Source organism: Scyliorhinus canicula, chromosome 4 (assembly GCF_902713615.1).
Source record: "Scyliorhinus canicula chromosome 4, sScyCan1.1, whole genome shotgun sequence".
NCBI lineage: Eukaryota > Metazoa > Chordata > Chondrichthyes > Carcharhiniformes > Scyliorhinidae > Scyliorhinus > Scyliorhinus canicula.
In genome coordinates, this window is record NC_052149.1 from 220,703,376 (window position 1) to 220,718,937 (window position 15,562).

At 45.1% G+C, this 15,562-nt stretch overlaps 1 protein-coding gene across 10 annotated transcripts in view; it reads left to right on the forward strand.

Moving 5' to 3' along the window:
* Positions 1-15,237, forward strand: part of LOC119965387 (histone H1-II-like) — a 44,276-nt gene extending 29,039 nt beyond the window's left edge. For 9 of the 10 annotated variants that reach the window (XM_038796098.1, XM_038796100.1, XM_038796104.1 and 6 more), the window contains 2 exons: positions 12,293-12,579; positions 14,831-15,237. In XM_038796098.1, coding sequence (XP_038652026.1) covers positions 12,293-12,579; positions 14,831-14,972 — 429 coding nt within the window. In that variant the 3' untranslated portion in view covers positions 14,973-15,237. Of the gene's footprint in view, positions 1-12,274; positions 12,580-14,830 lie in introns of all 10 variants that reach the window. The other variant, XR_005460508.1, reaches the window with a different exon arrangement.
* The last annotated feature ends 325 nt before the right edge of the window (positions 15,238-15,562 follow it).

Sequence of the window (15,562 nt, forward strand, 5' to 3'; positions counted from 1 at the left end):
AGTCTCTGGATTCCAAGTGATCTTAATACACTTCCTTATGTTGCTCGTTCTACTGGAGTGTGATTAACACGCCTCCGTTTAAAGGCCGTGTGCTTAACACTACTATGGCTCTGTATATGTAATTATGCTCGGAGTCGCCAGGTGTCGTATTGAGACACCGTCACAAGTATATCAAGGTCAGGTTCAAAGCAATAAGTCTTAACACCGATTAGTAAGTCCAAACGATTGGTGTTTATTATAACAAATATAATAAATACACATGCATACGCTAAAGAGACTAACTTACTTCTAATACTAAACAACTAAATACTTATCTAGACAGGAACAGGCAAGGTCAGGGAACAAGGCCTTCGTCCCGTTCTTGGTCTGCAACTTTCCGATTCGTAAAGTTGTCAAGATCCAGCAAGGTCTGGATCACGTAGCGATCGTTGTTTTGGCACTTACAGTTCGATGGCTGAGGCTCAACGGCCGGTGATGAAACTGGAGTCAGGATGCGATGTAACAGGTCTGGGCCGGAGCAAAACAACAGACCTGGGCCGGAGCAAGCAGACCGAACCATGTGCGGGACCTACTCTTATAGGTCCTAGAAGTCCGTGTCCCCTTGGGGCGGTTCTTTCACCTGCCAAGTATCGATTGGGTCTCTCCCAATCGATATCTTTCAAACTCCCCAATCTGAGGGTCATTCCTCGATGGGTGGGGCAGTCCCTACGGCTCTTTGTGTTGGTTGCTTTGGCGCCATTCTGTCTGGGCGTCTACGGAAAAGTATCCATTGATACTTAAATGTTTCTATTGTGCGGGGTCTGGATCTGGATCACCTCATTACTATGCAGATCTGTTTCCCATTTGCACCTTTGGCTGAAACTCTGCACCTGGCCAGAAACTGGTTTCTGTACGTGCAGAATGCAAAACAGTCTTCTGCAAGCTGCTTGTCCTCACTAAGACTGTATTTCCCTGCAGCCTTAGCAGTTCTCCATTTTGTAGCCCAATGTCCATCTTAGATGGCTACACTTCTATCTGCAACCAAAGGGATTTCAGTCTTTTAATGTCCAGCTGATGTGTGACCATCGAAGCATATCATGCAGGTTAATTCCCAGCATTCTAACAGCGATCATGATGTCTTCAGTCTGTGGTAGTTCTCTGTGCCATCTGCATTTAAGCCAGCATGAGGAACCAGAGGGTGCGATGACATGGCTGAGGATTCCTATGTGCAACCCATGCATATGTGATCTGCATGCAAATAACACAAGCCATGCTGTCACACAGAATGTGATAGAGCAGACCATCAGGTTACTTCAACAATGCTTCCTGGGCAGCTCTGAAGAACCCCCAGTTTTTGACAAAGCGCTTGTAAAGATCCATGGCCATCGTGAAGGCAGATTCCTATATGGTGACCTGCTCAGGAAGAGGACAAATTAAACTAACATAGCTCCTTTTTGGTCAGATTGTCTGATCAAATCGTCCAACTATGCTATCAAATCAGCAACCGCAATTCCCCATTTATGAACAATTTAATATCTTACCTTCTCTCCATTACTGAACATCACAGCCCTTCTCTCCATTACTGAACATCACAGCCCTTCTTGGCCACAATAAAAAAATAAAAGCCCACACAAAATAAACATTCCAAACAAGTTTATACATCGAATCATGCCATATTGCATAGTAATGAGAACTAATTACACTTGTGTATTATACACTTCAGTCTATCTTTTACGTCCTTTGCCTGTCCGAGAAGTTCCAGTGCTATTATATTGACTGCAGCATGGCTGCTGGAAGGCAGTCCCCGCTTGCATGGCACCAAGTTTAGCTTTCAGCACCCCAGCACTCGGTGGCTTTTGCTTGTGCAGTAATGGAAGCTGAGACATCAGCCATCAGATGCTGTATCCCAGTTGGGTCTGCAAGTCTGTTAATGGAGATGTTTCCTACATCCTCACTTGGAAGGATGGGCTTCGAGCTCTTTGCAAAACCTTGATGAAGCTGCTGCCGGGCTCATGCATGCTCCTTGATATTGACTACAGGCATTCAGACATTTCATCGTGCCTACTCAGAAGCTGCCTCTTGTAGGCTGTCACAACGAAACATCTGCTGCAGCAGAATGGCTGTTCTACCTCACCTTCCGGCAAGCTGACAGTCGTGCTTAAGCTTGCCCTCTCCCCTGGCTGCAGGATACTTATCAGCTGCACATTCCGCTTTTAAACTATCCTCTAAATTTCACACAGTATCAATCCCTGAGCTGGTGGCTGCCAGTGTGAGTGCAAATGAGTTTCTTGTTCCTCACTGTAATCTTTGCTCTTCTATCTGTTGCTCTTACACTCCTGCCGAGCCATGATGGAGTTCTTCGGCAGCTGGAAGGAGAAAGTCACATGGGTAGAATTCTGGCTAAGGGAGGAGGGGAGATTAAGAGGTCCATAGTTATATCATCATCGGCTTGTAAATCAGAAGAGATTTGTGGGAGAAGAGGGAAGTAGGATGTGAGGAGGAGGATTAGGTAGGAACAGACTGTCATTCTCAGTGGTTTCAGCCCCGCAATGGCGTCAGTCATGGCTGCTTGTATGATCATGACTGCCATCTCCTCCATTGAGGTCAGAATATTCAAACATGCCTGTTGGTTAGCTGTCTCTGGCTGGGTGCCACCTTGGACAGAATTCTCCCAAGCCCCCACCAGCAGATGAGAAGGCGGAATTCGGCAGGTGGCACAAAAATTGGTTTTACACTATCATGAATTTATAGTGGGATAATCCGCTTTTGCCAGCCATGGTGGATCGGGAAACCTGCTGGATGCCAGTGTGAAACTCATTTGCGCCCTGTGAGTGGGACACAGAAGAAGGCCCGACCACCCATGCCCGATTCTCTGTTGCGCAGCAGGAAAACATGAGCAGATTTCAGGACTCACCGGAACAATGCCTGGGACCACCTCCAGAGTTCAGGATGGAGGCTGCCGACAGCTCTGGATCTTGGAAAACCACAGCAGTGGGTTAGGGAGCACCTACAGGTGGTCCCACCAGATAGGGTGTCCTGGAGGGGTCCATCTTCAAGTCTCAGAGTGCTCCCAGAGACCCAGCTTCTTTCTTCAATGGTAGGTCAGTGATGTTGGGTGCCTTTTCAATATGGCACCTGGCTAGGATGGTGACTACGCACCATCAGGCCTGCCCCATCACGGAATATGGCGAAAAACACCCTGTGGCATAATTAATGAGGTCTGGGCTGGAGGATTTGGTGTGTTTACATCAGGCTCCGTAGTGGGAAACAGTCCACATTCTCATCCCAGCCACTTAGCCCCTACATAGGAGAATTCTGCCCCTTATCTTGAGAGAGGAAAGTGAATCAATAAGTGTTGTTCAATCTGGGTGATGTGGCAGTTGTGGTTGAATAGCTGGCAGTGTGTACACACTGTGAGATATGGGTGTGATGGTAATTGTGTCTGGGTGAGCTGAAGCTATGAATGTTAGGGGTAAATCGTGATCGATGAAGATTTTTGATTGATAAGTGATGGGGCTGTGGGGCAGATTATAGCATGTGGCATTTGAAAGTACATGCACTGACCTTGACTACTTGTGTAAGGTCATTGAACGTATAAGAACATGAAGAATATAAGAAGGAGCAGCAAGTGTTTGCCATTCAGTCTATTCAGTCTGCCGCGCTATTGAATAAGATTATGGCTGATCTGATTGTGACCTTAACTCCACTTTCCGACCGGCCACCTTGACGCCATTGTCAATCAAAAATATGTCTAACACTGCCTTGAATATACATATATACTTACAGTAACACTGCATTCAGTTCCTCAAGGCTAGTCTACCGGGATCGATCACCACTGTTGACTGGGCCTCCTGTCTTCACAAAGTATGTCTGGAGTGCCTTCTGCTCTCCTGTGAATAGACGACATCCCTTTAGCTCTCCATCTGAGGCACAAAGGCCTCCATTGCAGCATTTCAAAAGGTCCAGGCTGGTTTTAAGTGGTCCCTGTTTTAAATAGGGGTAACTCATGTCAATCTTTCAATATCTTGCACCCCTTGCTGAGCTTTGTAGCCATTTAGCATTTGGTGCTGGATGCGTGCGAATATAATTAGAGAGCACAATGTTTGCGGGCTGCCTGTATCGAAAGCAATGGGAGCAGGGTTCACAATGCACAATGAACCTAAGCAGGTTTTCAGAGGTTCGCGAATTTTACGGCCTGGGTATAGGAAGGTTAGCCTCATATTAAACAGTGTGGCTGAGCCAGGCAAAAATGGAAGCAAATGCAGGGAACGTTTGAAAAAAGAAATTAAACCAGTTTGGGAGAAACAGTCGAGCCTGAAACTGAACTTAGAATCGGAATAATATATTTACGAGGCATAGTCACAACTCGATCAATATTTATAAAGGCAGAATCAGGGTGATCTGAGACTGAGCAGTGAGACCTAAGGCAGAGCTGGATATGGGGTCAGAGGCTGAGACATTCTTTGCAGACAGAATTTAAAAATATACATATATGTATAAATATAGATCACCAGCTGTCAGCTTAGTGAGCAATGGAAGGGAGCTGTAGAAGAGTTTAATATCACACTTGTGTGATATTTTAAATGCTGACCAAGTCAGGGACACAACAAAATAATGGTTGGACCTGGGTGAAACCCATTTTCTGCCGCAGGGCGAATGATGGGAAAATGTCATTGCATGTTGAAGCATTTTTTGCCATTTTGTTACAGGTAGGAGCACAGGTCAGTGATCAGATTAAAATTGGAGATGCTTTTCGAGTGGCATCTGTGAATGGAAATGTAATGGGTACAAAACTGCAATTCTCTAACATGAGACTCTCCAAAGCAAAGATTAAATTATATTAAGAGTTTAATTTACACCTCGACATTATTATTCAAAGATTTTGGGGACAACATTAATTTGTGCACAAATTTCCATGTTATTTTGATGGCATTTCTCCATGCAATGCTCTTCCGAGATTTTGAAATAAAAATTAAATGGTCAATACATGGTTCCAGCACAGAAGGCCATTTGGCCTATCCTGTCCTTGCCGGCTCCCTGTAAGAGCTACTCAGCTCAGCCCATTCCCCTACATTTTCACCATTGGCCTGCATTTTTTTTTCTCTTCAGATAATTATCCAATTCCCTTTTGAAAGGCACAATTGAATTTGCTTCCACCACATCCAAAGAGGAGGGGGTGTGGCACTGTTAATTAGGGAGTGCATCACAGCTACAGAAAAGGAGGTAGTTGAGGAGGGTTTGTCTACTGAGTCAGTATGGGTGGAAGTCAGACACAAGAAAGGAGCAGTCACTTTATTGGGAGTTTTCTATAGACCCCCCAATAGCAGCAGAGAGATAGAGGAGCAGGTTGGGTGGCAGATCTTGGAAAGGTGCAGAAGTAACAGAGTTGTTGTCATGGGTGACTTTAACTTCCCTAATATTGACTGGGACCTCCTTACTGAAATGGTTTGAATGGTGCAGATTTTGTCATGTGAGTACAGGAAGGTTTCCTGTCACAATATGTAGATAGGCCGACTAGGGGGGAGGCCATAGTGGACTAGTTGCTCAGCAACGAACCAGGCCAGGTGTCAGATGTCTCGGTGGGAGAGCATTTCTGACAGTGACCACAACTCCTTGACCTTTACCATGGTCATGGAGAGGGATAGGAACAGACAGTATGGGAAGGTATTTAATTGGGGGAGGGGAAATTATACTGCGATTAGACAGGAGCTGAGGAGCATAAAGTGGGAACAATTGTTCTTGGGGAAATGCACAACAGTAATGTGGGGGTTGTTTATGGAGCATTTGCTGCGAGTGCTGGACAGCTTTATCCCACTGAGATGAGGAAGGAATGGTAAGGTGAAGGAGCCTTGGATGACAAGAGAAGTGAGCTTCTAGTCAAGAGGAAGAAGGAAGCTTACGTGAGGTTGAGGAAGCAAGGATCTGGCATGGCTCTAAAGGGTTACAAAGTAGCCAGGAAGGAACTCAAAAATTGACTTAAGAGAGCTGGAGAGCATGAAAAAGCCCTGGCGGGAAGGATTAGGGAAAACCCCAAGGCATTCTACACTTATGTGAGAAATAAGAGGATGATCAGAGTGAGAGTAGTGGAGGGAACTTGTGCCTAGAGTCTAAGGAGATGGGGGAGGCCCTAATGAATATTTTGCTTAAGTATTCACTAGAGAGAGGGATCTTGTTGCTCATGAGAACAGTGTGAACCAGGTTATCATGAGAACAGTGTGAACCAGGTTATCACGAGAACAGTGTGAACCAGGTTTCATGAGAACAGTGTGAACCAGGTTATCATGAGAACAGTGTGAACCAGGTTAATAGCCTCGAACAGATTGATATAAAGAAGGATGATGTGCTGGAAATTTTGAAAAGCATCAGGATAGATAAGTCTCCTCGGCCTGACGGGATATACCCAAGGTTACTACGGGAAGCAAGAGAGGGGATTGCTGCGCCGGTGGCAATGATCTTTTCGTCCTCACTCTCCACTGGAGTAGTACCGGATGACTGGAGGGAGGTAAATTTGGTTCCCCTGTTCAAGAAAGTGAATATGGAAATCCCTGGGAATTACAGACCCATTAGTCTTATGCCTGTGGTGAGCAAAATATTGGAAAGGATTCTGAGAGATAGGATTTATGATTATTTAGAAAAACATAGTTTGATTTTTAAAAAAAGCCAGCATGGCTTTGTGAGGGGCAGGTCATGCCTCACACACCTCATTGAATTCTTTGAGGATGTGACGAGACACATTGATGAAGGTCGGGCAGCGGATATGGTGTATATGGATTTCAGTAAGGCATTTGATAAGGTTCCCCATGGTAGGCTCATTCAGAAAGTTAGGGGGCATGGGATACAGGGAAATTTAGCTGCCCGGATACCGAATTGGCTGGCCGAAAGAAGACAGCGAGTGGATGGAAAGTATTCCGCCTCAAGGTTGGTGACTGGTGTCCTGCAGGGGTCTGTTCTGGGACCTCTGCTCTTTGTGATTAATATAAATGACTTGGATGAGGAAGTGGAAGTGTAGGTTAGTAAGTTTGCCGATGACACGAAGGTTGGGAAAGTTGTAGATAGTGTTGAGGGCTGTTGCAGGTTACAACAGGACATTGACAGGATGAGCTGGGCTGAGAAGTGGCAGATGGAGTTCAACCTAGATAAATGTAAAGTGATTCATTTTGGAATGTTGAATTTGAATGCTGAATATAGTGTTAAAGGCAGGATTCTTGGAAGTGTGGAGGAACAGAGCGATATTGGGGTCCACGTACATAGATCCCTCAAAGTTGCCACCCGGGTAGATAGGGTTGTTAAGAAGGCGTATGGTGTGTTGGCTTTCATTAACAGGGGGATTGAGTTTAAGAGCCGCAAGGTTTTGCTGCGGCTTTATAAAACTTTAGTTACACCACACTTGGAATATTGTGTCCAGTTCTGGTCGCCTCATTATAGGAAGGATGTGGATGCTGTGGAGAGGGTGCAGAGGAGATTTACCAGGATGCTGCCTTGACTAGAGGGCATGTCTTATGAAGAAAGGTTGAGGGAGCTAGGGCTTTTCTCACTGGAGCGAAGAAGGAAGAGAGATGACTTGGTAGAGGTGTACAGGGTGATGAAAGGCATGGATAGAGTGGATCGCGAGAGACTTTTCCCCTGGGCGGAAATGGCTGTCACAAGGGGACATAGTTTTAAGGTGATTGGACAAAGGTATAGGGGAGATGTCAGAGGTAGGTTCTTTACACAGATAGATAGATAGATAGTGAAATACAGCACAGAACAGGCCCTTTGGCCCACGATGTTGTGCCGAACTTTTGTCCTAGGTTAATCATAGAATTTTGGACACTAAAGGCAATTTTTCATGGCCAATCCACCCAACCTGCACATCTTTGGACTGTGGGAGGAAACCGGAGTACCCGGAGGAAACCCACGCACACACGGGGAGGATGTGCAGACTCCACACAGACAGTGACCCAAGTCGAAATCGAACTTGGGACCCTGGAGCTGTGAAGCAATTGTGCTATCCACAATGCTACCATGCTGCCCTTAAGAAGAAGTTAATCTACACTCCATTATTCTAACGTAATCTATGTACCTATCCAATAGCCGCTTGAAGGTCCCTAACGTTTCCGACTCAACTACTTCCACAGGCAGTGCATTCCATGCCCCCACTACTCTCTGGGTAAAGAACCTACCTCTGACATCCCCTCTATATCTTCCACCATTTATCTTAAATTTATGTCCCCTTGTAATGGTGTGTTCCACCAAGGAAAAAGTCTCTGACTGTCTACTCTATCTATTCCCCTGATCATCTTATAAACCTCTATCAAGTCGCCCCTCATCCTTCTCCGTTCTAATGAGAAAAGGCCTAGCACCCTCAACCTTTCCTCGTATGACCTACTCTCCATTCCAGGCAACATCCTGGTAAATCTCCTTTGCACCTTTTCCAAAGCTTCCACATCCTTCCTAAAATGAGGCGACCAGAACTGCACACAGTACTCCAAATGTGGCCTGACCAAGGTTTTGTACAGCTGCATCATCACCTCACGGCTCTTAAATTCAATCCCTCTGCTAATGAATGCCAGCACACCATAGGCCTTCTTCACAGCTCTATCCACTTGAGTGGCAACTTTCAAAGATCTATGAACATAGACCCCAAGATCCCTCTGCTCCTCCACATTGCCAAGAACCCTACCGTTAACCCTGTATTCCGCATTCATACTTGTCCTTCCAAAATGGACAACCTCACACTTGTCAGGGTTAAACTCCATCTGCCACTTCGCAGCCCAGCTCTGCATCCTATCTATGTCTCTTTGAAGCCGACAACAGCCCTCCTCACTATCCACAACTCCACCAATCTTCGTATCATCTGCAAATTTACTGACCCACCCTTCAACTCCCTTATCCAAGTCGTTAATGAAAATCACAAACAGCAGAGGACCCAGAACTGATCCCTGCGGTACGCCACTGATAACTGGGCTCCAGGCTGAATATTTGCCATCCACCACCACTGTCCATCTTCTATCGTTTAGCCAGTTTGTTATCCAACTGGCCAAATTTCCCACTATCCCATGCCTCCTTACTTTCTGCACAAGCCTACAATGGGGAACCTTATCAAATGCCTTACTAAAATCCATGTACACTACATCCACTGCTTTACCTTCATCCACATGCTTGGTCACCTCCTCAAAGAAGTCAGTAAGACTTGTAAGGCAAGACCTACCCCTCACAAATCCGTGCTGACTATCCCTAATCAAGCAGTGTCTTTCCAGATGCTCAGAAGTCCTATCCCTCAGTACCCTTTCCATTACTTTGCCTACCACCGAAGTAAGACTAACTTGCCTGTAATTCCCAGTGTTATCCCTATTCCCTTTTTTGAACAGGGGCACGACATTTGCCACTCTCCAATCCTCTGGTACCATCCCTGTTGACAGCGAGGACGAAAAGATCATTGCCAACTGCTCTGCAATTTCATTTCTTGCTTCCCATAGAATCCTTGGATATATCCCGTCAGGCCCGGGGGACTTGTCTATCCTCAAGTTTTTCAAAACGCGCAACACATCTTCCTTCCTGACAAGTATCTCCTCGAGCTTATCAGTCTGTTTCACACTGTCCTCTCCAACAATATGGCCCCTCTCGTTTGTAAATACTGAAGAAAAATACTTGTTCAAGACCTCTCCTATCTCTTCAGACTCAATACACAATCTCCCACTACTGTCCTTGATCAGACCTACCCTCGCTCTAGTCATTCTCATATTTCTCACATATGTGTAAAAGGCCTTGGGGTTTTCCTTGATCCTACCTGCCAATGATTTTTCATGCCCTCTCTTAGCTCTCCTAATCCCTTTCTTCAGTTCCCTCCTGGCTATCTTGTATCCCTCCAGCGCCCTGTCTGAACCTTGTTTCTTCAGCCTTACATAAGTCTCCTTCTTCCTCTTAACAAGACATTCAACCTCTATTGTCAACCATGGTTCCCTCACTCGACCATCTCTTCCCTGCCTGACAGAGACATGGTGGGTGTGTGGAATGCACTGCCAGCAGAGGTGGTGGAGTCTGAGTCATTAGGGACATTTAAGCGACTCTTGGACAGGCACATGGACAGCAGTAAATTGAAGGGGTGTACGTTAGGTTGACCTTAGATTAGGATAAATGGTCGGCACAACATTGTGGGCTGTAGGGCCTGTACTGTGCTGTACTATTCTATGTGCTATGTATTCTCAGGCACTGCATTCCAGATTCTAGACATTCGCTCTGGTTCTTTTGCCATTCACCTCAAATTGATATTATTTTGTCCCCCACCCTCCTGAGCCGGCATGGCAGCAAGTGTGGGTTCATAACCACTGTGTGACCTTCCACTGCAGCACTGAGTCACTTGACCTCTGCCTGTGCTGACATTTGGGATAGCAACCACCAGATGCCCCATCACAGTTGTGTCACTAGTGCTGCCATGAGGTTGACCACAGTTTCCACACTGGGAAAGATGGTCTCCAAAATCTGCATGATGTCCTTCCTCACTTTTATCCTCATCTGAGTTCCCTGCGGTAGAACTCATCTCTGATCTGAATGCCTGGGGAGCTGCGTCTCAAATTATCTTTTCCCTCTGGCCTGGCTGCAGCCCATTCCTGTCCTGTGACTCAACACGTGCAGATGCCAACTGCAGACTAGCCTCTAAAGTTTGCATGATGCCAGTATCTGCTGACATGGTGGTTGCGAGAGTCAGATCAAGTGACAGCACCTCTTGCTTGGAGGTCCCGTGCAGCTCCCTGTTTCCCTCCTGAGACTGCAGTGGCTGGCCAGACAGCAGTTCTTGTGTATCTGAAAGCAGAAAGTGAGAAGGGGAGAGCTGGGATGAGAATGTTGGGTATAAAGCAAAAGATCCATGATCACACCATCTCCAGCGTGCACTTCTTGCCATTTCATAGGATAAAGGTCAAGTGGAAGGTGAAAAGTGACATATAGTAGGAACATGCAATCATTCTCAGAGTTCTTGTGACCCTGATGCACTGTAGTAGCTGGCCCCATGACATGGAGCATGACCTCTTCCATCAAGCTCAGGGAATGCAGGCATGCTTGACCAATGCCAGTTCTTTGCAGCCACTTCTGTTTTTTTTTCAATTCATCCTTGGGTTGTGGGTGGCACTGGCTATACCAGCAATTATTGCCCATTCCTAATCGGTGTAGTCCATCTGGTGTAGGTTACACCTTCAATGTTATTAGGGAAGGAGTTGCAGAATTTTGACTCAGCGGCACTTTTAGGTGGAATTTTGCGATATCTCCCGCCATTGGGACTTTTCAGTCCTGCTGAAGTCGATGGAGTTTTAAATGATTAATTCATTTTCCAGCCCTGCCCCGCTGCTGCATCAGGGTTGTGAAATTCTAACCTTTCTCTTGTAAAAAAGAGAGCAGAATGTTTGTGATTGTGCTGTGCTGTGTCTGGGTGATGTGCCTGGAGGGATGTGGAGGCAACACGAGGTGGGTGTGAGATTAGCTTCATTGAATTTGTGAGGTTGGGTACCTGAATGTTAGCTGTGAGTCCTGAGTGCTCAGGAGTGGGTGGGTAATAAGTGTGGTGCGCTGGGCAGCATGAGCTTTTTTTTTGCAGATATGGGATGTCCTATCACAATGCATTCAGTGACACCCTGTCCACCAATATGGAGGCCATTAAACATCTTGTGGTCCTGCTGCCAGATCCTCAGGGTCAGACTCCGCTTCAATCTCCCTCTTCACCTGCTGCTCTGTCCTTCAGAGCATAGTCATTGAGGATACACTGGCCCCACAAGGAAACATAGTGTCGCTCTTCTTGTGGGCCTCCATGAAAATCTTCCTGTGCCACATGTGTGAAGCGTAGATTCCTCTTGAAGTTTTGGAGCTCCATTTCCATTCTGTCCAGTTGAAGCAGCGACAGTCAGCAGCAGCTCCTTTGATTCAGAGCACTTCCTTTTGAGAAGGACAGACTGCCTTTGAGAGTAGTAGGTGGACTTGAACATGTGCTTGTCTCACAAGTTGTTAGATCCCTGTTTTGCATGCTGCCTGCCTCAATGGGAATGGGTGTGGGCAGATGAAAAATCGTGGCCTGAAATCAGGCCTTACTGAAATTTTAGCCTACAGGCTCCATACGTAATGAAGGAACCTGTTGGAAAGAAATGAGTTACTCCTATGGGTTATAACAAGGGATCAAAATCTACAACAATTATAGATTTAACATTTGAATTTAGAACAATGCTTTTTGTGTATAGTTTTTAATCACTTATGCATCTTTGTGTAGAAATAATTTGTAAACTAACCTCTTGATCTGGGGAGAACATTGCTATATCTTCTCTTTGTTCAGGAATTCCTTTCATTTTAGAAAGAATCTCGGCCCTGTGAATGTCAAAAATCGGCAGTGCCCAAAAAAGGTTCAGCGTCCAAAAAAAAGTCAGCACCCAAAAAAGGTTCAGCACCCAAAAAATGTTCGGAATCTCCAGGATCCAAAAGAAGTTCAGAATCTTCACCGTCTAAAAGAAGTTCAGAATCTTCACCGTCTAAAAGAAGTTCAGAATCTTCAGAGACCAGTGGAAAGTCAAAATCATCAGGATCCAGCTCATCCAGATCTACAAAGCAAAGCTCAAGAAGATCCACCCCTCTAAAACCTAGGTCAGGCATATAAGACGTAAAAGGGTTTTTTCTTAGAATATGGAACAACCGATAATTCAATTTCCCTTCCTGTTAAGATTTAAAATTGACATTTAAAATGTTCGTGATTGGTATGGCTTAAGATCTCATTGTTCAATTAAATATTTGCAGCGTACTGAACAACAATATCAATTGAAGTTAGAATCTCATTGTACTTTTCCTATCTGCAATACTGAAAAATATTAAATTGGGTTCTTCTCATTTTAAGTTTACACCCATTCCCAAACAAAGCAGCTTCCCATTCTCAGGACTGTTTTTGTTCTATTGTAGCCAAAGAGGTCAAGCAATCTGTGAGAATGGACAGGTGGCCAAACCTCTTATTTTTAACCATCCCTCCTTGCGTCACGGAAGCATGTCAATTTAAATTTGCCATTCTCCCCAAGAATAGATGCAGATTGGAGCAGAATGTTTCAAAAGGCCATTGATAAATTAAGTGAATTGTGACCTGCGGAAGAGGAAATTCGGTGTGGGGAATTGTGCGGCCATCTTTAGGCCTAAGAAAGTCAGATCAGAGTATTTTTTAAAACTTGTGAGAAGCTAGAAACTGTGGAGGAGCGGGGAGATTTAAAATTCATTCTAAAAATCGCTTCAAACCAATGGACTCATGCAAAAGGGAATTTAAAAGTAATATTGAACTCTATTTCAAGGGGATTCAAACAGAAACGGGTAGACTTTATTCTACTCCAGAGATGCACAGGTGAGAAAGATTAACCGTGCTAAATGGCCCCTTAGTGTCCAGGGATGTGCAGGTTAAATGGGGTTATGGGGTTACGAGGATAGATAGGGTGGGGGAGTGGGCCTGGGTAGGGTGCTCTTTCAGAGGGTCGGTGCAGACTTGAAGGGCCAAATGGCCTCCTTCTGCGCTGTAGGAATTCTATGGTTCTATTTTATGAAGCTCTGATTGGAATGAACCTGTGTTCAGTTCTGCACCTTAAGAAGAATATATCAGCCTTGGGAGCGGGCGTATTGCAGATTCATGCAGAATAATACAGGACTAAAGGATTTAAATTAAGCAGCTTTGTATTTTCTGAAATATCGAAAATTAAGGAGTGATCTATTGAGTTGCTCCAGATGCTTACAGACGTTTACAGAATGGATTGAGGAAAACTATTTCCCGGTTCTGGAGTCCAGAACAAGGGGACATCACCTTAAAATGAGAGTGATTGCATTCAGGGATAATGTTAGGAAGCACTTCTGCACACAAAGGACGTGGTAATCTGGAACTTTGTCCACCAAAAAGCTGTAGAGGTTAGGTTAATAGAAAATACCAACACTAAGAAGGATAGATCTTTGTTCAGTGTAACAATATTACGGGATATGAAGCTAAGGTCGGCTGATAGCGTTCAGGTACACAGCAGCCATGAAATGAAATGAAATGAAAATCGCTTATTGTCACGAGTAGGCTTCAAATGAAGTTACTGTGAAAAGCCCCTAGTCGCCACATTCCGGTGCCTGTTTGGGGAGACTGTTACAGGAATCGAACCATGCTGCTGGCCTGCTTGGTCTGCTTTACAAAGCCAGTGATTTAGCCCAGTGTGCTAAACAGCCCCTTCTAACTGATCTAACTGAATGAAGGAAGAGGCTCAAGATGTTGAACATTTTCATTCCTTTTTCCTGTGAATACCTGGGTCACACAAACGAGCGAGTTCCTTGGTTGAATCTCGATTTGTGCTGAATTGGCTGATATATGATGTGAGAGATACTCTGTCCATTTCTTTGGTCTGTTCTGTAGTACAGAATGCAACCCCAGGGTGGCACGGTGGTGCAGTGGTTAGCACTGCTGCCTATGGCACTGAGGACCTGGGTTTGAAAACGGCCCCGGGTCACTGTCCGTGTGGGGTTTGCACATTCTTCCTGTCTGCGTGGGCTTCACCCCCACAGCCCAAAGATGTGCAGGTTAGGTGAATTGGCCACGCTAAATTGGAAACAAAAGTAATTGGGTACTTTAAATTAATTTTAAAAAGAATGCAACACCAAAGCTGCACAGACACATTACTTGACACAAGCACGACCATTATGTTAAAATACCATTGATCATTATACAGTTGTAGAAAACTGCAGGTCCCACGTCCTTGCATTTGGATATTCATAGTCAATTAACTAATTGGAGCGGCTTATGACAAAAGGAAAGGGAAAGGCAGAATTGTTACAACAATCAACAATCTCCTTTTTTATTGTCTTAATTTAACTTCCATTTTCTTATTTATCATAGATGTCCCAGAAATGTTGGGGGACGGTCTCAAGGCATACCACAAGGAATGTCTCCACTATGGTACCATCATTTGAACAGGCAAGCCAGAATTCTGAGAGACCATGGTCTGGTGATGGGACACTTGTCGCATTTTATTGATTGAGGATTTTCATCGTAATACCAAATAGGTTGCTCTCTTGGCAATTAGATCACAATTAACTAACTAGCAAGTCAAGACCACTCTGAAGAAAATAAGTCATCGGTTTTGTCGTTCCCTCGACTAACTTTGAAAATAAAGTAGCAACTTCAAAGGCAAGAAAAGTTTGCAGTTATTAAAAATTATGTCGTGACATATCAACTGAGATCTATAAATCTTGGATTTCTGAATTCGACTAACTTTGAAAATAAAGTAGCAACTTCAAAGGCAAGAAAAGTTTGCAGTTATTAAAAATGATGTCTTGACATATCAACTTAGATCTATAAATCTTGGATTTCTGAATTTGGTGGGGATTTATAAATCCAATGAAGCACCCCGTCACCTCACCCCCCCAACCCGAATTTTCTTTCCCCTCTGTCTTATACACTGCCCCTCCCCCCACTCAACCCTCCTCTGCTCTCCCTCCGCCCCCCCCCCCCCATACCCCACCCCCACCCCACCCCACCTCTCCCCGCCCTGCATCATCCTGAGCAGGGCATTCCAGCCTGGCCATAGTAAGATTGGAGGGGTTGGTACGCTCAGTTGGCTGAATGGCT